The sequence below is a fragment of the Zonotrichia leucophrys genome, chromosome 4 (genome assembly GCF_028769735.1).
Source record: "Zonotrichia leucophrys gambelii isolate GWCS_2022_RI chromosome 4, RI_Zleu_2.0, whole genome shotgun sequence".
Taxonomy (NCBI): domain Eukaryota; kingdom Metazoa; phylum Chordata; class Aves; order Passeriformes; family Passerellidae; genus Zonotrichia; species Zonotrichia leucophrys.
In genome coordinates, this window is record NC_088173.1 from 2,163,740 (window position 1) to 2,188,862 (window position 25,123).

The 25,123-nt window shown below is 40.3% G+C and overlaps 1 protein-coding gene across 2 annotated transcripts in view; it reads left to right on the forward strand.

Moving 5' to 3' along the window:
- The first annotated feature begins 173 nt into the window (after positions 1 to 173).
- The window catches only part of GRK4 (G protein-coupled receptor kinase 4), a 43,448-nt gene continuing 18,498 nt past the window's right edge, over positions 174 to 25,123 (forward strand). For both annotated transcript variants that reach the window (XR_010439817.1, XM_064710236.1), the window contains exons 1-8: positions 174 to 463; positions 13,051 to 13,137; positions 13,810 to 13,922; positions 17,958 to 18,035; positions 19,067 to 19,167; positions 20,517 to 20,609; positions 23,119 to 23,182; positions 23,852 to 23,992. Coding sequence is in view for 1 of the 2 variants with exons in the window: in XM_064710236.1 (XP_064566306.1) it covers positions 412 to 463; positions 13,051 to 13,137; positions 13,810 to 13,922; positions 17,958 to 18,035; positions 19,067 to 19,167; positions 20,517 to 20,609; positions 23,119 to 23,182; positions 23,852 to 23,992 (729 nt within the window). In the remaining variant the exon portion in view is untranslated. The remainder of the gene's footprint in view (positions 464 to 13,050; positions 13,138 to 13,809; positions 13,923 to 17,957; positions 18,036 to 19,066; positions 19,168 to 20,516; positions 20,610 to 23,118; positions 23,183 to 23,851; positions 23,993 to 25,123) is intronic.

Below are 25,123 nucleotides of genomic sequence, written 5' to 3' on the forward strand. Positions count from 1 at the left end.
CTTTGGGCTGAGGCCGGGGAAGGTCTGACGCACTACATATCCCAGCAGGCCTATGAGGCATCGCGCGCGTGTGTCCCCAGCGCACACCGCGCTCTGCCCGCTGGGACTTGCAGTCCCGGTGGCTGTGAGGGGGTGGCAGGGCAGGGGCGGTGCTGCCTGCGGCGGGCGGAGGAGCCATGGCCGGGGCGGGAGGGCGCTGCCTGCTCTCCGTCTCCGCCCTCGGGGAGGGGGAGCGCGGTGCCGGGGCGAGCAGCGGGTGATGGGGAAGAGGCGAGCGCAGTGCTGAGGTCCTCTTGGGCCGGATGAGCCGAGGCTTGGCGCCGCGGCGGTGGCGGGGCTGGAGGAGGGGGCGAAGGAGGCTGTAGGGGCGGCCCCCGCTCCGGCTGCCCTGAGGGGAAGGAGCCCCCGACCATGGAAATCGAGAACATCGTGGCCAACACGGTGCTGCTGAAAGCCCGGGAGGGTGAGAGCCGCGGGGCGAGGCGAAGGAGGAGAAGCGGGAGTTCGAGGCGGGGCGGGCTGAGGACGTCTGGTGGGGGAGGAAAAGGGTCTGAGGTGAGGGGTAAAGGGGCCCGCGAGGAGGGGGAGAGGAAGTGATGGAGGAGAAGAGGCTGGGGGGGAGCAGAGGCTGCCGGGCAGGGGTCGGGGCGGGGCGGGGACCCCTCGGGGTGGCGGTGGGAGCCCTCCCGGGGCGGGCAGAGAGTCCCGGGCAGTGCCCCGAGGCACCTGCCCTGCTCCTCCCGCGGGATCTGCTCGGAGTTACCGGCTTGCGGCTTTGCTTCTGAAAAAACACCCCTTCCTCCTTCCCCCTTGGTTCTAATAGTGTTTTTACCGGATGTTTTAAAAAGGTCGTTAATCTGCATGTTCTCGGTTTGTTTATAAATATAAATGCTTATAGATATAAACGATAAAGTGACATAAATCTTCTCTGGAAAAACCTTGCGCTCCATCTTGCTGAAATTCCTGCCTGTGAAAAACGTAGCTCTTGAATGTGACCTGTACTCTGCAGTCGAATATTTTGTATTATCCTAATCCAAAAGTGTGCTGTTTCCCATTAGATTGACACTTACAGTTTGATTCCCCAGAACACCTTGAGCTGCAGATTCCTCCCCCCAGCTAACAAACGTTTTGGGTAGATAATTAGTTTTAGTATAGCACGTGGCTGCTGTTTGAAAAAACATCCTGACCTAAGATTGTCCTACTGCTTTTTCGTGTATATAACTGTCCATTAAATGGCCACTTGAATGTCTCCCTGGATTACCAATGTACTTTGTGCAGAGTATATTTTTTCAGCTTTGAAATGTGCATATTCTTTTTGGATTGGATCCTCCTTGTCTTAATTGTGTTGAGAAGTCCCATTAGTTAAGCTGGAGCTGTTTAAAGTGAGTAAGAGCAGCAGAATCTGCCTCTGTATGTTTTGCAAGTTCCTCCAACTCTAAATGGGTTTGGCACTTACGCCATATGTGTATCCAGTTAAATTTGCCTTAAGCAGCAAGAGAGGAAAATCAGCTTTTTGACTTTGAAGTGGGGTTTAAAAAGCAGAACAGTGATCACAATTTTGGGCCATTTTCCAGCCTTAGCTGAAGAGACCACCTCAAACTAGAGGACATGTTTTGGCTGGTTTCAGTGACGGTAACATGTCTGTGGTGGTGCTGCCTGAATTTGGAATTTGCATTGAAGTCATCTGAGAAATGAAGGGAAAGTGGAATCTGGCTCAAAAACTTCACTGTGCCCAAACCCTCACCACAAAGAGCGGAGTGGTAATCTGCAGAGGCTTTCAAGTGGATGCTTAATGTCAGGCTGCCTCTTTAGTTAAGGTTTCACTATGTTTAAAATAAATTATAGTGGTAGAACTGACCAAACAAGATATTTTAATGAACTAAATGAAAGTCTGAGAGCAGCTGATGTGAAGATCAGTTTTACCTGTCGTGAAACTTTAAAAAGTAATGGCAATAATCTGTTACTCTCTTTGTACCTTCAGTTGGCCTGGGCTCTGTTGTGTAAGCATGCACACAAAAAGTGAATTCTGGCTTTGAAACTCTAGAACTCCATTGATCAATTGGTAGAAAGTCTTTTACCTTTTCAGGTCTCAACCCCTGTGCATGGGGTACTTTTTATGTCACATTTTTCAAAACCCTCTTTGAAAAGGAAGTATTTTCTGTCTGTTGCATGCTCTGGCTGCTCTGGGAATGTCTGGTTTACTCCATTTCATAAAATCCCTGCCCCAGCTCTGTTCTTATGTGCCTTCCATTGCCAGGCAATGGGATTTGTGAAGTTAGTGTGTGAGATAGGTATTTTAATATATTCTTTGCTAAAAGGGCCTCACAACTGGGACAGAAGAGGAGACTTTCAGATTACTTTCCTTCCCACATTGCTATTATCACACTCTGTAGTGTATGGAGAGGTGGGATAGCATGGAAAAGGGCACAATTATTTCTTGTGGAAGAAAGTAAATTCTAAAGCTAATGTACAATAGCAGCTTCACTTATTTTCATGTGTAGGCTTTAGCCATGTCAGTAATCCTTCTCTGTGTAGGTGAGAGAAGGTGTTCACCTGGATAACAAATTAGTTGTACAAGCAAATAACATGTCAATGACTCTGCTCTTATTCTTTGTTTGTGGTGCATGTCTAAAGAAATCAGTGAGGCTTAGTTGTGGCATGGGTCAGTCCAACTTGAGACTCTTTGCTGATGAAGATGAGAGTACTAAAAGGTTGTACCCTTGAATACATCTTTCAAAGTCTTTTAACCCCAGAGAAATGTCATTTGCCTTTTGTAAATATAGAAACAATAAAAGATGTGTACCTGTCCACTTGTGGGTAAAGAGTATGACAGGTGCCTAATGGGAATGTAGAAATTCCCAATAAATAACCAAATCTTACCTGAGCACATAAACTGGATTTGTACACATCATTTTCCTCTAATTTTAGGTACTCTAATACTTCTGGATGTGACTGTCATTTGGGTTTTACATTTGTAGGTGTGCAGAATCAGCACACCTTGAACAGCGAGGTTCATGTCTACCATTGAAATCTGATTTGATACCCAGAAAGTAAATTTGTTGTCTCTATGTTATTAGAGAGCAAGGAACTCAGGTAAAATGAGTCTGTTCTTGTTCCTTTCTTCTCTTATACAATAAAAAAGAAAGTGCTCTTGCTTTGTGTTTCTAGACTATCTACCTGCTCACTCAGTCTTACTCTTGGCTTATTTCATTAGAGGTGTGAATCTTCTAATTCAATTTGTGTGAGGATAACATCTGTTTATAGGAGTTTACTAATTCCATTTCACAGGTCATACAAAAGCCCCAGCTTCCCCCCAGCTTCAAAAGTTTAAATTTTGTCTCTAAGAGGATGTTCAGAGCTTTTAATAACACCGTTTAATAGAAGAAGCCTATCTCTTTTCGTTAAAGATTTGTAATGTCTCTGTAGCAACTGCAGCATCTCTTTATGATAATAAGAGAAGCCATCAGGATTCCTTATCCTCTTTTCAAGCCACTTGGTAAATAATCAAATGCCAGTTCTTTGTACCTGTGGGTGTTAGTGATAACATAATGTATGATTCTTGAATGTGCCTACAACTAGAAGCTGCTATGATGGCACAAAGTACCCTTTGGCACTCCATGGATGAAAGATTTAGGAGTTGGGAGCTGTCCTGGGAGTTTTTCTTTCCTTGTTTGGTTTTTCAGTTGACCTGCTTCTGCCAAAACTGGCCTGTCCCTGGAGGGATTTGCCTTCAGACCAAAGCTGCAGTGCAAGGTGTTTTGGGATTCCCTGTCCCACTTGCCTGGGGGGTTGCCTGAGGGTTGTGGCCCTCTGTGTCAATCCTGCTCTTTCCTCTTGGGATACATTACTTTTTGAGGGAAACCTGGATGTGGGAAGGGAAAAGGGGAAAGCTTCCTCTGAAGGTGACCCCACTGGTGGAACAAGCACCTACTGCTGAGGTGACTCAGTAGGAAACCAAGAGATTCTAAAGCAAACTCAAACTCGATCTTATGAGTGCTGAAGTGCAGGGACTGAGGTACAAAACCACATAAGTATTTAGTGATAATGATGTATGAACTGAGATTGCAAGCTTTCACACCAGGCACTCCATGTTCTCCTTACTCAGGTTTGTGTGAGAGTAGTGTACAACAATATGTTTTCTAGTTGTGTATCAGAACAGAGAAATTAACACATTCGTTTTTTTCCCAGCAGAAAAATATTTGAAATTAGTTTCACTTGAAGGACATTGAAGAATTTGTCCCATAAATGGAGAGAAATAATAAATATAAACAAGGTTATTCTGAAAAACAACAGTTCCACCCCCAATTTTTATTTTATGTTCACTTTTCTCTTTATATTTATATCTTCTGTTTTTATTTCAATCACTCTCAGTGAATCCTTTGAGTAAGCCCTGAATTCATTTCAACATCCCACACATAGTCTGTGATGTTGGGAAGGAAAGAAATTAATCCCTGTATGTTTTAAACTCCTTAGGAGCCTTTCTTTTTTCATTGCCTAAAGTAATAGTCTCAAAAAAATACACCCAGAGGGTCGATGCATCGTTCCTTTGAAGTCAGTGGCAGCGTACTCCAGGTGAGGATCTCTGCCAAGAGTACATTTCAAACATACCTGCTCCATTTGCATCCCCTTTAAAATTCATGTGTATTACTGTGGCAGGAGCAGTTTGGGAGTGAGAATTGGGTCTGCTGTTAGGCACAGAAAACCTCTGATATTATCATTGATTTTGGCTAAATTAAGGTCATGCCTCAAATAAATTTCCCCCCAGCTCTTGGTTTGTATGGTTGTAGGCTGTGGTTGCAGAATGGCTGAGGCAGTTGCCAGCTGGATCCATGAACCAATCTAGGGTATGTGGGTTTTTCAGGTGGTTTTTTCCTTATGTCGCTGGGTTTTGGGTTTGGGGTTTTCTTCCCAAAGTTGGTTTTCAGATGAATCAGTAAGCTCCTGCAGATTTGATAATTGCTAGGTGCAGTCCAAGGATGGATTTAGAAGGAAGGAACTTTTCAGTAGCAGAATGTGGTCACAGTTTGTCTTATATGATTCCTGTAAGATGCTTGTTTCAGAATAATTATCTTAATGATGTAGTCTTCACAGAAAATGAGCAGTCCACTCAAATAGTGAGCTTTATCTGTCTGGGCTTGAAAGCAATTGAAATCATTCTGGAAGCAAAATAAATCCTAATTTTGCCTGCATTATAAGGCAATATTTCAGTACAGTGTTGATGATACAAGGAAGGTATCCTATTTTGTGTTTGTTTGTAACTAGGAAGGTAATTCTATGGAGATTGCTCAGATCAGTTTGGGTATTGAACTGAACTGAATTCTTTAATTATTTCAGGGGTAGGAGAAGTGGGAAAGCAAGGCACACTCATGCCCAGAAAGTCCACCAGCAGCAAATACAAATTTTAACATGAGAGTGCTGAGAGTTTTTGTAGTTGCCTTCAATTGTTGTCAGTTCTTCCCTCATTTGCCTCCTATGTTCTATTGCACTCTTATTGCATTGTGCTTTAAATTGCTGTAAACTCATTGTGGCAGGAAACATGTCTTCCTGTGTTTGTACAGAATTATGCACAATGCCTGCCTTTTTGTCCTTTATTTAATGAACTGTAAGGAGAATGCATGTGGGCAAGTTGGAATCTAAAATAATTACATTTGCTAAATAAACACAACACGAGATGTCTAGTAATTGATACACGCTGCTGCTTTGCTTATTTCAATTCACATTATTCAAACGTGGCAATTTGAAATAAGCAATAGAGGTTTCACAATCAGCTTAAAGGAATTTTATTTCTGCAATATCTGTTGCACTCTGAGTGTACTATCATGCTAAAAAATTCCTTGTTTGTTGACTGTAAAATTGCAGTGTTCTGGGTGGTTTTTCCCTGTGTAAGCCCTGTTCATTGGCTGGTTAGAGACATCTGGAGATGTATGCAGAGATGTTACAATGTCTCGCTGCAAGAACCTGTGGGGGCCTGAATACATGTTGTATTGTAAGATCTGTGTGTGTCTAGGTTACTCCAAACGAGCTGCAGCTGCAGGGTCCTTAGTTGGGCAACAGCTGTAGCTCGTGAGGGTAACTGAGATAAATAGGGGTGGGTCAAGAGCCCAAGAGGAACCCCTGAGAAGAGTGCTGCAGAGAAAGGAGAGGAGCTCCTGAGAGAGCTGGGACTGCAGCAAAAGATTACAACAATTGGTGACCCCGTGTGAAGACGAACATGCAGCCAAACATCGAGAGAGAGAAGGTATGGAATTCCCCCGGACAGCCGAGAGCTGTGGCAGCCTGAGAGCTGGGACTTTACGTGTATGGCAGCCAGAGAACTGGGACTATAAAAGATAGGACAGCCGAGAGCTGTGGCAGCCTGAGAGCTGGGACTGTAGAACATAATATGGCCTTTGAATTAAGGAGCTGTAGCAGCAGAAAGCTGCAAGAATATGGCCTTTAAGGAAAAGAGCCTTGGACCATCTAAGACAGCCGAGAGCTGTGGCAGCCTGAGAGCTGGAACTGTATGTGTAAAAGAGCCTTGGACCATCTAAGACAGCCGAGAGCTGTGGCAGCCTGAGAGCTGGAACTGTATGTGTATTGTAATTGCATAATTGTTAAAAGAAAAGGGGGAAATGTGGGGGCCTGAATACATGTTGTATTGTAAGATCTGTGTGTGTCTAGGTTACTCCAAACGAGCTGCAGCTGCAGGGTCCTTAGTTGGGCAACAGCTGTAGCTCGTGAGGGTAACTGAGATAAATAGGGGTGGGTCAAGAGCCCAAGAGGAACCCCTGAGAAGAGTGCTGCAGAGAAAGGAGAGGAGCTCCTGAGAGAGCTGGGACTGCAGCAAAAGATTACAGCAAGAACCGATTAATAAATGTTAAGCTCAGTTCCATTTACTCGGGCTGATCCAAGCTTTCCATTCCACCCCGAGCTGGTGAAGTGCAGAGGGTGTGCTCTGGCATTCCTACGTGTGCACATGATGGCTGGAGCTGCACGGAGAGCCCGTGTGAAGAACCAGTTGTTCGAGTGGTGTTAGCTTGGGAACAATAAATGATTGTGCGCGTAAACAAACGGCACAAATGTTCACGGGAGAGCTGGGTTTGACTGCCTGCTGGGTTACTGCCTTGGCAGTCAGATGGGCCACAGCACCCCAGTATTACCTTGCTGGAGCCCAGCTCCATGCACTTGAATCCAGGAATGTGAGGACTATCATCTTGTAAATGCCATAGAGATCTGTAATCTATAGATATCTTTTGTTTATTTATTGTACTACTTGCCTTTTTGCTTCTGTTTGCATGCAGAAGTACCTTGGCCTTTGTAATGCTGGTGAGTTAGGTGCTCAGGTTTCTGCCAAAACCTGAATTTTCAGCCAGGTGATTCTGAGAAGTTTACTGAGAACTGGCCAGATTGCATTTATCATATGTGGGGGGGAAAACAAAACCTGTGGGGGCCTGAATATATGCTGTATTGTAAGATCTGTGTGGGTCTGAGTTGCTCCAAACGAGCTGCAGCTGCAGGGTCCTTAGCTGGGCAGCAGCTGTAGCTCGTGAAGGTAACTGAGATAAATAGGGGTGGGTCAAGAGCCCAGGAGGAGCCCCTGAGAAGACAGGAAGGACTGTGCTGCAGAGAATGGAGAAGAGCCCCAGCAGAGAGGCGAGAACAACGCTGCAGCGAAGATTACAACAAAAACCAACAACAACAACAAAACAACAACAAAAAAACCCTTTCTCCATAAAAAAGCGTTGCCACTCTCCTTAACTTAGTTGTTAAGCTGTGACCAGGCTTGAGTTGATACAAGCTTGTATTTTGTCAAAATACAACTTGATACAAGTTGTATTTTGTAGAAAAGATACATCTGGCCTGCAGAATGGAGAAGGTTGTTGTGAACCCCCACAGCAGGGCCTGATGAGCTGTCTCCAGAAGCGTGACAGCCTTCCTCAAGTGATGGGATGTGTGAGCTGCTCTTCTAGTTTGAACTTGATGCTGTTCCAGTGTTATGGTTTGATCTGAGGAGCTGAGGTATTAATTCCACACTGGTTTGTGCCTTGAAGGTGGATCTTGCCCAATAAAGGCATAAAAGCAAAATTTGTTACTCAATGAGTAGTGTTTATAAATGCCTGTATAGCATAAGGTCATAGTTAAACAGGAATGGTTTGATTTTTTTTTTTTTTTTTTTTTGGTGAAAGGTTTTAATCCTTATTGTGAGTGGTTTGAAGAAAAATGTGTCTGGAACTAGGAGAAGATTTGAATTCATGTGAGTTTTAAATCTATTAGGAAACTTGCCTGGAACTGCCTTTGCTGTGGGAAAGACATATTTTAAGGCAGTGTCTGTACCCAGCTTATTTTCATGTGTCTCCGTGTAGATGATGTAGAGCTCCTGCATCAATTGTTTTGCATTTTCCCTTGAACCAATTGATTTGATTTATACACTAAAGGCCTGCTGTAGGTTGTCATCTTGTTGCAGTCTCAGGCTTTCTGAGTTTATCTGGGTGTGGTCTAGTATGAATTTCTCAGCTGGTATCTGCCAATCTGGTTTGTGGAATCAGTTTTGCAAGAATGCAGTTGTAGCAATGGTGCACCCCAGCGCTCCAGAGCTGTGTGCTGGCTCAGCCTCAGATTCAGGCACAAAAACTCCCTGCCACAATCTCAGTGCCAGTACAGAAGGATTCTGCATGACACAATCCAAAGTCATTGTCTCAAGGAAAACTGATTTAATGGTGTGCAGTGAACATGGTGCTCACTGAAATGGGAGTCAGTCTGCAAGGAGGATCTCTGTTCTGTGGCTCTCAGAAGTGCATCTGAGCACTTGAAACATATTCTTATTTCTTGACATAGGTTGTGGCCACAGCAGTTTCATTTTTTGAAACTAGTTGTGGTTTTACTGATGAGTAACCCAACTGCATTGCCTTACATACATTTTTCAAATATTTCTCTAGAGGTTAAAAAAAAAAAAAAAACAGAAATAAAATGTTTTGCCCATACCATATTCTAGTGCAGTGATCTAACTGAATTTAGTATGTATCTTTTAAAAAAGCAAAAATGGGAAAGAGTTAAATGTTGAAATTGTAACTCTAAGAAGTAATCTGGGGAGAAGCAAAAGGTTCTTGTGTACCTGAAAATGTAATTGAAGTTTCTCCTCACTCTAATGGTGTATTGCTGCACCCACCCTTCTCTTTCTGCAAGATGAGTTCACTTCAAGCAGGACATTGCTTTTAGCTATGATTCCTTCTGAAAGAGGCAAAAATCAGTAATTCATCTGAGCCACAGAGGTCACCCAGAAAGCACCTTAACCTAAGGGCTTTCTGGCTCTTCTGTTGGAAAGTGAGCTCCTGGTCTTTCTGGAAGAATTTTATCTGAAGTGTTTTAGAATGAGATTCAGAATAGAAGCTCTGAAATCAATATTAAGACACTTTCAAACCACAAGTGTTATAATTTGATTTGATACTTCTTTTAAACTGCCTCAGAAATGGAAAAGGATTTTGCAGTTAGGGAATAACGTGACAAACAAATTGGCCTCCTGCCATAACTTTTACCAGAAATGGCTCTTTACATTACTGGGACCTACAGACTTGTACAGTTGCATTTGCTGTAAATACAAGAACATTCAGTTCAGAGAGAAGTGAGAGCACATTGATTTAGTTGATACTGCTAAGCACTTGATTCTTGTGTATCATTAATAAATTATATGTAGCCTTTATAGACTTCTGTAGGATGGTGAATTCAGTTGCATTCTAGCATGTGTTCTCTTTTTGTAAAATGAAATTCATCATGGTCACATCGTAAGTAAGTGACCAAATATTTGGGCAAAATGCAGCCCTTTTTGTGTTGGACTGGAAGTAAAATACAATAGTCATCCTCTCCTTTTGGATGAGTTGGGTTTTTAATTTGACAGTGTCGGATCTCAAGATCTCAGTCCTGAGGTGCTGAGCCACCGAGACCACCTTGGGGGGCTCGGGAGTCCTGGAATGTTCCAGAAGTGTCTGGTGGCTGCACTTTGATCCTACACGGGAGACGACACCTGTATGAGGACAGGAGGGTTTCACCGGGGTGAATGGTGAAGGGATTGGTTAATTAGAGGGTGAGACACAGGGTTTAGGATTTCTGTACAGGGGGGTTTAGAGCAGTAAGATGGAGGAATTGGGGCGTGTCCTGTCCTTCTTCTTCTTCTTCTTCTCCTCCATCTTCTGTGGTGATGGTGGCACTCTTGGATTGGTTATTACTGAAAGTGCACCCAGCAATGAGAATAAATGGTATTGGGGAAAAATGATAAATATTGTACACGTAACCATGGGTATAAAGATAGGTGACCGCCCGGAGGGCAGCACAGTGTGCTCATGGCTGGCTGCTGAGCAGAGCTCTGTCGGGCCGAAAGGACATCTTTTAGATAAACAATTAATAAACATAAAGACCGAAAGAAGAACTGAAGCCTCTTCTCGTCCTTCGATACGCGGCTGCCCCAAGGCCACTCCGGGCCTTTTCAGGCCCCTCAAACAGCCGAGATAAACCGGACATGACAGTGCTTCAGAAAGTAGTACTCTTGATGTCCGGTTTTCGGCTGTTTGAAGGGCCTGGAAAGGCCCGGGGTGGCCTTGGGGCAGCCCGCGTATCGAAGGACGAGAAGAGGCTTCAGTTCTTCTTTCGGTTTTTATGTTTATTAATTGTTTATCTAAAAGATTTTCTTTCGGCCCGACAGAGCTCTGCTCAGCAGCCAGCCATGAGCACACTGTGCTGCCCTCCAGACACCTATCTTTATACCATGGTTATGTGTACAATATTTATCATTTTTCCCCAATACCATTTATTCTTATAACTCGGTGCACTCTCAGTAATGACCAATCCAAAGTGCCACCATCACCAAGAAGATGGAGGAGAAGAAGGAGGAGGCAGGACAGGACACGCCCCAATTCCTCCATCTTACTTCTCTAAACCCCCTGTACAGAAATCCTAAACCCTGTGTCTCACCCTCTAATTAACCAATCCCTTCACCATTCACCCCGGTGAAACCCTCCTGTCCTCATACAGGTGTCGTCTCCGTGTAGGATCAAAGTCCAGCCACCAGACACTTCTGGAACATTCCAGGACTCCCGAGCCCCCCAAGGGTGCTCTCGGTGACACCTCAGTCCTGAGGTGCTGAGATCCCACATCTTGATATAGATCCCATTTGACATTTTCCAAACAGCAGCGTGATATGAATTTGGGTTAGGTTTATCATCCTTGATCAGTGCTGATTGTTGGTGTCATGCACAATTGAGTTTTTCTGGGCTGTTTCTAACAGAAGCAGTTTAACCTCTGTGCCCCTTGCAGGTTAGTGGGACATGGCTGAACCTCTTCTAGCCATTGTTTTCATGATCACATCATCTATACCCAGGCCTTGTTATTCAATGTATGTGTATAGGCTACCTGGTAATATTCCTTGATTTTCTTTGTGTTCACTTCTGTTAGAAGGGGGTTATGTTTTGTTTTGATTTGATTTTCTTCAAGCATATATTCAACTTCTTTTTAAGTTCAAAAATATATTGTTGGAATAGTCACAGTTTGTTTTAATGATGCTGGTAAATACAGCCTCATTATTAGTTCTGGTACTGCTTGAAATATAGGATGAGAATAAATTCCATATTCTGTGTTTTAAGACTTTATGGAAGGCAAATGACCTGCAAAGTGATTATTAGAAAATGAAGTGCAGAAGAAGTTTGCATTTTTTTAGAGACTAGGTGTCAGTTCAAAGAATGTCCATAAGCCAACATTTATAGATGATTTATTCTTTATTTTTTTACCTTTCTAGGGATACTAGAGTTGAGAATGTTTTGTTGCAGCAGCACAGTAAGATGTCAATATTTCTGTTAGCAAGGATAAATTTGGTATGAACCAAAAAAATTTGGTGTGAATTTGGAATGAACCAAGGTCCACCAAGCTGGGACTGCTCTAACTGCATTGGTGGAATGGTTCAAGAAGCTGTATGTTTGAGTAAAGAGGGGCTTTAAAAAAATACATGTTTTGTTGTTCTGAAGATTTTAGTTCCTTTCACCCTAACAATTTACTTCTGAAAGAGTTGGGTACCCTTTGCTGCTTAGTTTCTATTCAGGTTACATTGGGTAACTCCCTTCCTTTTTCTCCTATTGTGGTTAGCAGTGTGTATTGCTTTGGTACAGTGAGAAAGCCTCTGTGCAGATTTGCTGCTGCTCTGTCATGTGGAAATGCATCTGATCATACAGCTTACTAAAATCTTCTAAGGTCTTTTGCAGCACTAAATTCCTCTTCCACAGAAATGTTTTGGGTCTGAAAGTGCTTTTTTGATAAGTATGCATATCTTCTGTAAAGGAAATTGGCCAGGGTAATGTGCTGAAACACAAATGTGTTTTTAATGTAACATGGCAAATGTAGCACAGATCTGTTTTTTTAGAAACTGAGAAAAACATTGTGGTAGTTTTAAAAAATCAATACTAATTCAACACCAGTGCTGTGAAATCTGAAGCATTGAAAATATCTAAATGTTACAACAGCTAAGTTCTTCCTGGTATCCTTGTATGGTCTAGAGTAAATAGTGTGTATTTGAGCTATGCCCTCACATTTATTACTGGGATCTACTCTTACTGCTATCACTGCCCTTAAACAGACAATATTTATGTACAACTTCATTATTGAAAAATGTGTTTAAGAACTTTGTTCTTGGTATTTTGTTACTCAACTTTATTTTCTTCTATTCTTTACCATGGTTGAGAGATAATTCTCAATGTTTTTTTTTGTTTCATCTTCGATGTTTCAGTTTTGTTTGTGATTTTCAAAATACCTAGCTATTTGTCTTTTCTCTGCAGAGATGTTCTACATAAACAGACAAAATGTGAAGGATTTGTCTTGGAAAAGACTTTGCATGAAACATGAAAAAAAGCATTAAAGTTCTTCTGTATCACATTTGTTATTGGTTTGGATATCCTTCTAGATGGATTTCTTTCTAGGCATGAAAAGTAGTCTGACACATCTGTGTAGAACTGACCTAATTTTATGCTGTTAATGGTATGTTCAATTTTACCCTGATTCTGTACTGTGTTTTATATTATTCATCTTTTCCTCTAGGCAAACGGAGTGGGCGTAGTAAAAAATGGAAAGAGATGCTGAAGTTGCCCCCTGTCAGTCACTGTGAGGGTATTCGGTGCTCCATTGGTGAGTGTCCTGCAAAATAAACCCTCTTCTGTGGGACAGAAGGATAAGAGTTTGCTGCTGGTAATGGAAAGGATTCTGGCTTGCTTCTAAATGCTAAATAGCAAAAAAAAAAAAAAAAAAAAAAAGCTATTAAACTTGTAATATGATGGAGAACTGAGGAAAAAATAAAATTTATGAGATGATAAAAAGTATATCACAGCTCCTTGTTTGTTAAAGGAAAATGTTCCTAAAGAATAGATTTTCAAAACCTTGAATTAGAAAAAGGAATCACATTATAAATTGATGGTAATATATTTTACCCTTTTCCTTAATGCCTTGTAATAGTTTTTTTAACCCTTGTGTTATAATCTTGTATTCCCTCTTTCCAAACAATCTTGTTTGCTTTGGTGTTGCTGTTTCACATTATGGTTGCTTTTTGCACCCTAATCTAAATGCACCTCAAGCATATAATTCAGTGTGCTTTTAGTAAATGGGGTATTCAGTAGAATGCAGATGTGACTGAAGAGTGTTTCACTATTCTTTGGAATAATTGCATATTTATGGTACCTTTGATCAACATGTTAATGTAAAATCTTCATGTTTGAGTGATGTTTTTCTGACCTCAAATGGGAGTAATGACTATTCTACTACAAAAATAAAAATAAATAAAGAGATTTATATTTTTTTTCCTAGAAAGAGACTATAACCAGCTTTGTGACAAGCAGCCAATAGGAAGACTTCTCTTCAGACAGTTCTGTGATTCTAGACCAGATTTGAAAAGATGCATTGAATTTCTGGATGCAGTGGTAAGTAGTGAGAAATGTATGATGGCTATCAGTAGGCAGAGTCTTATATATTCTTGTATGTAAATATTGGATTTTTGTGCTGGTTTTGCTGAGATAGAGTTAATTTTCTTCACTGTATCTCATTTAGTGCTCTATTTTGGATTTTAGACCAAGATAATAGCCCTGCCTTCCTGGGAATAGCCAATGGGAAGAAATAAATGAATTTCTTACTTTGCTTTGCTTGTACCTGCAGCTTTGCTTTATCAAACTGTCTTTATTTCAAGCTGCAAGATTTCTCACTTCTGCCCTTCTGGTTATGAGTGGGGGGAAGAGAGTGGGCACCTGTGGGGGGTTTAGCTGCCTGCCTCTTTAAGACACAACCATTTTGTTCATTTTCTCTATACACCTCTGTTTCCTTATGCTGTATACTTGAAAACATAGTCTTTGCTGACTGTAAAGCTGTAACTTCTGATGGATGTCAAAAAACCATCTCTGTTACTAAAGGAAAATGTTTGGTGTTTACTGTGGAGTCTCTGCCATCTTGATATGGCTCCAGCTACAGAAAAGGGCATGATGGGAAAGAGAGAAGCAATTTTAGGAAGATGTGCTGAAAGGGTGTCTGCATTATGAATATTGCTTGCTATACTCAGCCTTCAAAATGTTATTAACATAGACTTAAAAATGTTGCAACTTGCATGGAAGCCCTAGGCTACATAGCATGTGCTAATTAAAAACCATATAATGGAGATGAAAATTTAGAGAACCATCTAAGGAAGGAGAAAAAACAATTCTTTTGAGACTAAGGGAAAAGATTTTGATATATTTACATCTTGATACCTAATGCTGAAGAACAAGGGAGGAAGGAAGTGTGCCCACAGCTATATTTTGCAAAAAATCCTCAGCCCAAAACCCTCCTGGGGAGGGGGAAAGTAGTGAGGAGATTAGGCAGGCACAAAACAGCCCTTAAGAGAAGAACAGCTCAGAGCTTTTGATTCTTTGTCCCTCACAGTTAATCCCAGAGCAATAAGATACAGTCTCAAACTGAGATTGCTGACAAAAGAACAGGTTTTTTCAGTCCAGCCATTTTTGTTCTTACATGCAGAGAATAAATGACCAAAGAAGACAGAAGTAGGGTAATGCTGCTGCTTGCATGCATCCCAAACTACAGTACTGGAATGTGAGATGGCTCTGGAAGAGGCAGGGTGTAAGGAATGTCCATGGGATTGTTGCTGTGCCTCCTATTTCACTGTGTCTTCCTTCCCCTTTGGTAGTAAAAACTGAGGCACTAGATCAGCTAAAAAAGAGTTGAAGTGTCAAATAGGTGGAATTGTTTATATTTGTCAAAGAACCTGTGTGCAATTGGGCTTATTCCCCAGGTGTGTTTCACTTTTGTGACTCTCAGGAGCTGTTTGAGCACCAGATTGCAGAGACTGCATTGACAGTTGGAGACTGAATGGATTGAATGGAAATGCAGAACAGTGGAGCTTTCATTCCTGAAGTGAATATAAATATAAACCAGAGCCCTTAATGAGTGCCATGCACTGACAACTGTGGATTTACCCCTAATGGTTACAACTTCTGCACACATTTAAATCCTTGTATCTTAGATAAGGAGTAGCAAAATCTTTGGCAGCACAAAAGAGAATGAATCTTAGGCATGACTGTAAGGCAGGTGTGTCCTTGCTCTAGAGATGTAATTTTCAGGTAAAACTGTCTCTAAGAAGTAACTAACTGAAAAATCTGTACTGTTTTGAAATATGCAACCTATAATGTTTTGTGGATTGCAACATTTCTGTGAATGAACGAAGACTGGCATAGCTCAGATAATCTGATGTAAGGGATGGTTTCACAATTTACTTTTTTGTATTTGTTGTTTAACTTGCATTTGAAAAAAAAAATGTTTAACTTGCATTTGAAAAGGGGGAAGAATTATTCTTGGGAATCATTGAAACAAGATAGCCTTTGGTGACTCTCGTGATCTGAAACTAGCATCCCATCTGGATCAAGGATGTGAGATAAAATACCTGCTATCTCTTATAGATGGTTCCTGAGTCAGCCTGATTCCCTTTTGTGGACTTCAGCACCAGATTTCAGCAAGATTTGATCTTTTAGGGGTTGAGGGGTTTCTTTCATTGGTATTCTTTGTAAGGCAATACAGGAAGCAAAAGCTGAGGCTCTGTGCTTTTTACCTTGGCTTTTGCCAAGCTTAGCTTTTTGAGATGTTAAAAAAATTCTAGGCTTACTTTTTTGGGGAAAAAGAAATTCCCAAAAGGAAATATCATAGCCTTAAAAACCTTGCATCATAGTTAATGGAGTTTTCTGACTCTTTTACATGAAGCAATGTGATTTCAGCAATGTGATAATTTCTGGAGTCCAAAATCAACAATGCTGTGTTGTCTGCCTGTACTGAGTCTGGTAAGGTCCAGTTCTTGGGAAGGTGTGACCTAAAACTCTGGAGTCAGCTTGGCTTTACAGAAAGAAGAGTTGTGAAATCATTGAATGTAAGGGACAGAACTTCAAGTGAGGAGTGAGTTATCCAATCTAGTGACTCATTTCACCAGCTAGGGACAGGGTTACTCACATATGAAAAGGAATCAGTGACAGTTCAAACTTCCCTGTAAGTAACAGAAATATTTGGAAAGGCCACCTCTTAAACTTCCTTTTAAATTACACTCTCCACTTAAAACAGTATGCCTAATTAATTGTATTAAATTAGTGTTAAAGATGCTAAGCACACTGCTGAACTTTAGGTTGATAAACTTTTCTGATAAACTTGCTCAGGTTGCAGATGAATTCCTTACCATTTCCTTTCCACTTTTTGTTGTGGAATTGAACAGCAGAAATTATGGCTTGCATTTGGATTGGTGGATTTGGGTAGTGTGCTGAAGTGGGTGAAGTAGAAAAAGATGTTGAAGACTTGAGTCAGTGTTGATTAGTTGTCATTAATGGCAGAACTGGAAATCAGGAGTTCCATTATTTCCAGTGTTGTGTGTGTTTTGTTCTTGGACTGTCATTTTTTAGTGTTCTAGTTTTCTTTATAAAGGTAAATAACTTCTGATTACATCAATTACTTGTAATTTCCAATGAGGTTTCTAATGATTGTTGTCTCAATCAGCCCCACTGTTGTTTTGGTTGATACAGTTCTCCATCCTGGAAGTCTGCCTTGTATTCTTTGTTCCTAGGTGCATTTACATTCAGCATTTACATCCTGAAATATGAAATAAGCTTTGATTGAGTTGGCCCAGCTAACAAACCTAATACATCTTGCTGTTTGAGATTGCTCTTTTCTAATTTATCTTTCCCCAGATTTGGGGTTCTCTTGAAATCTTGTAACTTCTGATGTCTGCTTTTATTCTATAAAATTATTAATAGTAAGTAGTCCTTGGAGTTTTTCAGTAGTAGTATCTGTGTGGTGATTTGTTGGTTGTGGATTTTTTCCATAAGTAGCCACTCCTGGAGCTCTGTTCAGCTGCCAATTGTTTATCTGCAAAAAGCACTGTGTTACACAATTCTCTTTTTCTTCATCTCAGTACCAGATGTTACTAAGCTAAAAAACTTTCAAGATTTGTATCTAATCAATTTAATTTTTCAAAGAATGATGGAGGGTTTGGTTTAGATCTCATTTATAAGCTTGTAGAAAGTAGTTTTATCCTGGTTTTACCCAAAACTGAAGCAAAGAATAACACATGAAGGGAAAAAAGTACAGTGAAGAAAAAGCTGATTATTGTACTCCTGATTATTTTCCATCTGAGTCATTCTGTCCTACAACACTACATAAATACTATTTAATTGTAGTTGATCTAGTTTAACCTCTAGGATGCAGTTTCTGTAATTGCATTTAGATTAATTGTTAGATTTTGTATGTTTTCCAAAGATTAAATTCCATATGCTTTGTTTTTTTCCTTAGGACTGTTCTTCATACGTGTTTCACCTTATAGCCTTCTGTTTCTTTTATATGAGGAGTATTGTGTTATTCATGATAAAATTTACCTATCATCATGTAAAAGATGCCAAGTGACTGTAAACATAACAAAATTTTCAATTCCATTTCCCTAGGCAGAATATGAGGTATCTTCAGATGAAAAGCGCATAGACTGTGGCCTCAAAGTTTTGGAGACATACTTCACTAACGGGGTAAATATATTGCAAAAATGTCCTCAAGTGCTTTGCAAGTGTCAGATAAATAGAGAGATATAAGTGGTTGCATTGTGTTCAGTAAATTGACTTTCAAATTTCATTGATCCCATTTTTGTCTTTGTGAGAGGTGTGCTGCCTTCTAAAATTCTGCTCAATCAGCTTGAGTAGAAACCTTGACTGATCTCTGCTTTTAAATAACTACTACAATTACAATTTATTCTCCATTTAACACCTACAGAAAATTTAAAAACAACTTAACTCGGTGTATTGTCATCTGAAGTCTTTTAGACTCCTGTGTGGCCTTGGTTGTTTGCTGTAAATTTTCAGAATTGCTGCAGGTTTTCACAAAGTGAAATGCTGTTTTCTTCTGAAGCATTCTGTTACTTTGTTTTCCATGGTAATCATTAGTAGCTGATTTTTTAATTTATCAAATGTCTTTTCTTTGGTATCCAGTGGAAGCTTTTCTGTGGGTATATAATTCGGTATTTGCTTTTTATGAAGAGATGTTCCTTCTGCTTCTCTTGCTTTGGTCATCTTATACAAAAGGCCTTGAAGATGCCTCATAAGCAGATGGAATCTTAATTGGTACATATTTTTGAGAATTTCTTTGGGACTAACGTAATTCACATACATTTTTCAAAAAACTCCGGATTTCTTTGATCTGGTTTGAAATAGTTTCCCAGTCTGTGTTTGTGTTTCTTTCTCCTTTCCATCCTGCCAAGCCAAAGAGATGACTTGCTTTTTTGGTGGTAGACTTATGGAAAGAAAAAGAAATTTGACTTATTGCCAAGTTTATTCCCCCAGATACTGAAATAGTAAATAACTGAAATAACTTTCAGTGCATTGTTCTGTAACAGGAAAGAAATAAAAATTTTGCTCAAATACGACTTTCTTGATTTTCTCTTTAGTCAAACTGTTCCATTCCTTTAACTGTATTAAAAAATTTAATTTATCTTTGAATACAAAACTTTTAGTTTTTGTATTGATTTACGTGCTTTCATTGTTGCTTTCCTTTCTTTTTTATTAAGTCTGCAGCACACTTGCCAGAAATACCTCAGGAAACAGTAAATGAATGTAAAGCAAGACTGGAAAAGAACCCTTCTAAGGATCTTTTCATGGACTGTACTAGGTAAGTTCAAAATGCCTAGTGCTAAGTTTGGGAATTACAAGAGAAATTTCTGTGTTTCTAAGGAAAGTGAAATATGAAGTTGTTACACCCAGAAGTACTGAGTCCCTAAAATGAGTAAGTAAAGGAAGAAACTTGGAACAGATTTATTAGAGGATTGGGTTTCCTTCAGATGTGATTTCGATGTTTGACTTTTGCAGAGCTTTTTCTTTAATGCTGCTTTTGCATAAAATCACGCTGTTGTCTGACACCAAGAATTCTGTAAGACAAATGATATTCCTCTTTACTGTATTCTTACTTTTTGAGAGACTCTCTTCCATTATGGAGGTACTCAGAAAAATATGAAATGATAAGTTGAAGCTTGAAAGGTTTCTGAACAACTTTAGACATTTAAGGTTCTTGAAAACAGGTTTAACTGAGGCCAACACTTATGTGCCATTAAGATGGCTGATCAGAGGATCACTTGTAATAGTTAACCCAAAACAATAGAGCTTGGTTTTGTTCTGCAGTCATGCAGTGACATTTCACACAGTAGTAGCAGGGGAGGCTTGTCTTGGAGGGATGGTCCATGTTTATGAGTGTTACATGTCTTTCTAAAGCCTTTATGTTTCTGATATTTCTGGTTCTTCAAGGCATGCTTGATCATGTCTGAAGGATGACTGCAGGTTTTGTCACTGCTTGGGTCATCTCCCTGGCAACAGAAATAAGCATGCTTTGTAACAAGCTGAGATTATAAGATTGAAAGGGCTGTGTGAGAACAGCTCATAAAACATGTCTCAAATGGAGTGTCTCATGTGGATCATCCCCTTTCCCCTGGCCAATAAACACCTGACTACAGTTTGAATGACTTCTTTCCCTCCCCACCTCCATCTTGGTGTGGTTCTTTTAAGGTACTTGGTGTTCAAGGTTTGGAGATGGCTTTTAGAACTTCAATTTCAAATCCTAGAAAAAAAAAATGTGTTTACCAGTCTCCAAAGAATGCATGAAACCTTGCAGATACTTTCAGAGTTCATATTTGCAGGGTCATACATGCATAAAAAGCTGCTGAGAAGCTGATGTTTAAGAGGGTTTGAAGACAATGAAAATGCAGAGGTCAAAGTGTCTCGTTCTATAAGCAGCAGCAGTTTGGCCTTCACAAGTGTTTTGACAGGAACAATTCTCTGTTACAGTTTTCTGTCTCACTTTGTGAGACATTTAGGTCAAAACCATTGTAGAGCACAGTGGTGATGTTTTTCTGCCTACAGCTTCATTGATATGTTTAAATATATGTCTATAGATGGATAGCACCTCTTGCTTCAGCAGCCTTTTTCAGAATAAGATGGATTTTATTTTTCTGTTTATTTTCCTGCTAGAATTGTCCATGAATACCTAAGCAAAAGACCTTTTGAAGCTTACCAGGAGAGTGTGTATTTTTCCCGTTTCTTACAGTGGAAATGGCTGGAAAAGTAAGTTTATTTATAATGTTTGCATTATAATTTACCTTTGCTTTGTGGCAAATTTTGATTTTTATGCTGGAAATGCTATAGAGCTGAATGCTAAATGAGACTGCCTGTCTAAGAAATTATGATCTGAAAGACAAGATGTAAAGGATGGTGTTGATGGATAGCAGGAGAACCAATACTCCAATGGAACTGTGTCTGTAACCTTTAAGTGATAAATCTTAAGTCTTTAAGTTGTATTGGATGCAAATTCAGAAATATTTTGCTGTCAAGTGTGCAGTGGAATACCAATCATTCTTGGGAATACTCTCATCCTTTAGTTTCAAAATTGGTCTAATGAGTGGTTAATAAACAGATTAATCTAGTATTATAACCCACTGGGTAATTGGATTGGTACTAGGTTTTTTAGGGTGGTACAGATACAGATCTAGTAATTACAAGATAGCAAGATTTACATATTATATATGTATCAGAATGCAGTACATTCAAATCAATACTAGGTGAGTGTCCAGACTCTTTCAGAAGGCTGAAATTGTTACAAATTGACTCAAATTCAGCCCCCTGTGATCACACATTCAAACATTAAGGTGCTTGAGCACTGATTTTGTTGGAAATTCCAATTATCCAATGTCTTTATTTTACTGAATTGTTTGCAAAACCCAGTAAGAGAACTGGGGAAGTCACTCAAATTTTCTACTAAATGAACCTCCACTGTTGTCCTCAGAGCAAAGCTGCAGTAACAGTGAGTGCTCATTTAAAGCAAGCACAGGAAAAGCCAGTCCCTTGTGACAGCCCTGCTCTGACACATTCAGGAGTTTTAGCACAGAGGGATCAACAGCTCTCCTGCCTCCAGTTATCTGTTCCTCCTCCTCTGCATCAATACCCTAACAAATTGGCTCTTGAGCTGCTCTTGCATACCACAACTCTTTCTTTAGTAAAAAGCAAAGGGAAATCAGCGATGGTTTACCTTTGAGATGCCACATTGTCAGCATGACCACACTGAAATACAGTCTGCGTGTCTGTCGGATCTCAGGATCTCAGTCCTGAGGTGCTGAGCCACCGAGACCACCTTGGGGGGCTCGGGAGTCCTGGAATGTTCCAGAAGTGTCTGGTGGCTGGACTTTGGTCCTACACAGGAGACGACAAGGATGAGGGCTTCACCAGGGTGAATGGTGAAGGGATTGGTTAATTAGAGGGTGAGACACAGGGTTTAGGATTTCTGTACAGGGGGGTTTGGAGGAGTAAGATGGAGGAATTGGGGCGTGTCCTGTCCTTCTTCTTCTTCTTCTTCTCCTCCATCTTCTTTGGCCACGGTGGCACCTTTGGATTGGTTATTACTGAGAGTGCACCGAGTTATAAGAATAAATGGTATTGGGGAAAAATGATAAATATTGTACACGTAACAATGGGTATAAAGATAGGTGACTGTCCGGAGGGCAGCACAGTGTGCTCATGGCTGGCTGCTGAGCAGAGCTCTGTCGGGCCGAAAGAAAATCTTTTAGATAAACAATTAATAAACATAAAAACCGAAAGAAGAACTGAAGCCTCTTCTCGTCCTTCGATACGCGGGCTGCCCCAAGGCCACCCCGGGCCTTTCCAGGCCCCTCAAACAGCCGAGATAACCGGACACGTGTCAGCCGATAAGGAGGCGCAGGAGGTGCCAATGGCCTGTGCTCTGACTGAGGCAGCAAAGGGCCGACCTGGGCAGCTTCCCTTCCTGCTCTTGGCAGTGCCTGGTGACCTATTGGAATAAGAATCCCAATATAACCAGTTAGATTGTGCCTGGGTCAGTGTGACCCTCGCTGCTGAGCCAAAGGCAGCACTGTGGTGCTTTACCCCAGAGATACCTTGGCTGCTGGAGATTGCAGCAGGGCACTGGTGCAAGTCCAGGCTTGTCAGGACTCCGTTTACCTCAGGAGAGAGAGCTTCTGGTGATGGTGAAGAGAAAAAGGAGAGGATTCTGCTGGAGGGTTATATCCAGATGTTTATTCCATGGGTACAGAGGTCTGAACCGGGGCAACTGCTCCAACAGAATCCGGCCGCGTGGTCTGATTAACCTTTTAAGCTCCGGGCAGGGGAAGGGGAGGGGACAGGTGAGCCACCAACCAGGGTCTCAAGGGAGGATGACACTTAGACAGGCCAATGACCTCTGGGCATAGGGGCATCTTTTGAATTTGACCAACCACACGACGCCTTGCTGGAATCTTAAGCCTGATTGACAGGGCTCACTCAGCAAGGGGGCAGGGAGAGGGTATAGGCACACCTGGGAAGGGAGCCGGAAGTTTAAAACAGGACATTGCAACAGTGACCAGATGAGGGAGCCCACGTTTCTTAGCAGAGCACCCCTTCCGTTTGAAATTCAGCTCATTATAGTATTTCTACATGAGGTTAAGGCAGCATCTGTTCAGAAATATGTCAGAACACAAAGGAGAAAATGAAGACAGACCTCGGGGTGGGGAGGGATTGCTAACGTTTGTAATTCCTGTTGCAGTAATTGATTGTTTCTGTTAATCAGGCAGCCAGTAACCAAACACACGTTTAGGCATTACCGAGTACTGGGCAAAGGTGGATTTGGAGAGGTGAGTACAGAAGTATCTTTCTGCAAGGCACTTCTTAAGGAATCCGAGAAAAAGGGGAGTCTGTTTAACTCTTGTCTCTATCAATCTACATTTGACACATCACCTGGCAAGCTGTTGTCAATGCAAACTGTTTTAATGTGTTAAAGCATTGTAGGTCGTGCACAAAGCTGCAGAAAACTTGTAGTGACTGACAACAGTCGCTTCTATTTAGAAATTTCATTTGGAAATGAGAATTTAGTTGCAATTTGCTAATTATGTAGAATATTCATGAACCTAATTTAAAATCTATAGATTTTAATAATTCTGTTTATAATTTATTGAACTGCCTCTGTACATGGTTTATTGTGATGTGAATATTTGTCCTTGACACATCCTAGGACACTTTGCACTGTTACTGTAGTCACTTGTTTCACTAGCACAGGATCCACAGTTTTGCTAAACTATTCAACCCCCAAAGAAATGTACTTGCCTCTGTATAATCACTTTTTCTACTTCTGTTACAGTTTTTGTGAACCTTTAAAGTTTCATGAGTAAAGGCTCTGATACTTACAGACCATAATTTTCTGACAGCATTAAAGAGTTTAAAAAGAAAGTTAAATTTAATTTTCTTTAAAATAAAAATTCTAAAAAGCCTCAAGCATCTCTGACACACTATCCTTCTTTTTGTAGGTGTGTGCCTGTCAAGTACGGGCAACAGGAAAAATGTATGCTTGCAAAAAGCTAGAAAAAAAGAGAATAAAGAAGAGGAAAGGAGAATCAATGGCTCTAAATGAAAAAAGAATTCTAGAAAAAGTGAATAGTAGGTTTGTAGTAAGTATCTACTTTCTATTTTCAGAAATTTATCTTGTTTGCTTCATTTATCTCTTCCAGGAGCTTGTGGGCACAAAACTCTTTTTAAAATTGATTGAAGGAGTGCATGAGAGGAATGATTGATACAATGATAAATACATTTTGTATGTGATTGGGAATAGTTCAGTGCACAAGGATTATTTTTGGTCCACCTGCTTTATTTCTGACAGCCAGAACATTAAGGCAGTGTTTCAGCATGCTGATGCCACTGAATCTTTGTCCTTTTCTTAATTTTATATCCTGAGGTATTTTCATAGCATTTGTTACCCCGTTGCTGATATATTTTAAGACAAACATGACATTTTAATACTGTATTGATTCAGGTTATATTGCTTTGCTGTGTACCAAGGCTTAAAGCAGTATCTTGGATGTGAAACAATTAACTTTTTAATGGAATTTCCATGTAATGGAAATCTTAGTTTTAATACCTAAGCATTTGTAACTTGTGTAAATTATGCTCTGTTAGTAGCTCTAATTACTAAGCAGTATAAGAAGTTAAAATGTTCAAAGATACACCAAGTAAAACTTTCCCCAGGTAATGTTTACTTTTTAATTGTAATGTCATTTAAATGTTAATTTCAAATACACTTTGCTTTGGTTTGAAATCCATTTACTTATAAATTTTGTATTGCTGTTCAGAGGATTTTAAAGTACCTGTTTTAGAGGATAGTGAAAGTTATTTATAAATATATATGTATAAAATATGTATGTATGTATTTTCTGATAAGTTTTATGTATTAGAAAAACCACTGTAGAATACTGCCAGCTACAAGAAAAATTAAGAATTTGCTGGCCAGACACATTAATATTTTAAACTATTGTAAATTACAGTTTTGTATAAATATGCTAATGTTATTTTTGCACAAGGCTTCTGGGCTTAAATTGACTGAAACTGAATCCAGGGAGTACCTGGCTTGATCCATAAATTACTAAAACAGTGAAACTTCTATTTTTGAGTCACATTTTTTTCAGCATATGTAAACACTGTAAATCAATAATTGATCCAAGTTGAATTCGATTTTTGAATTTGATTTTTGAATTTGATTTTTTTGAAGTTGAATTGCTTTATAAAATTGAGGATGTTATTTTCTT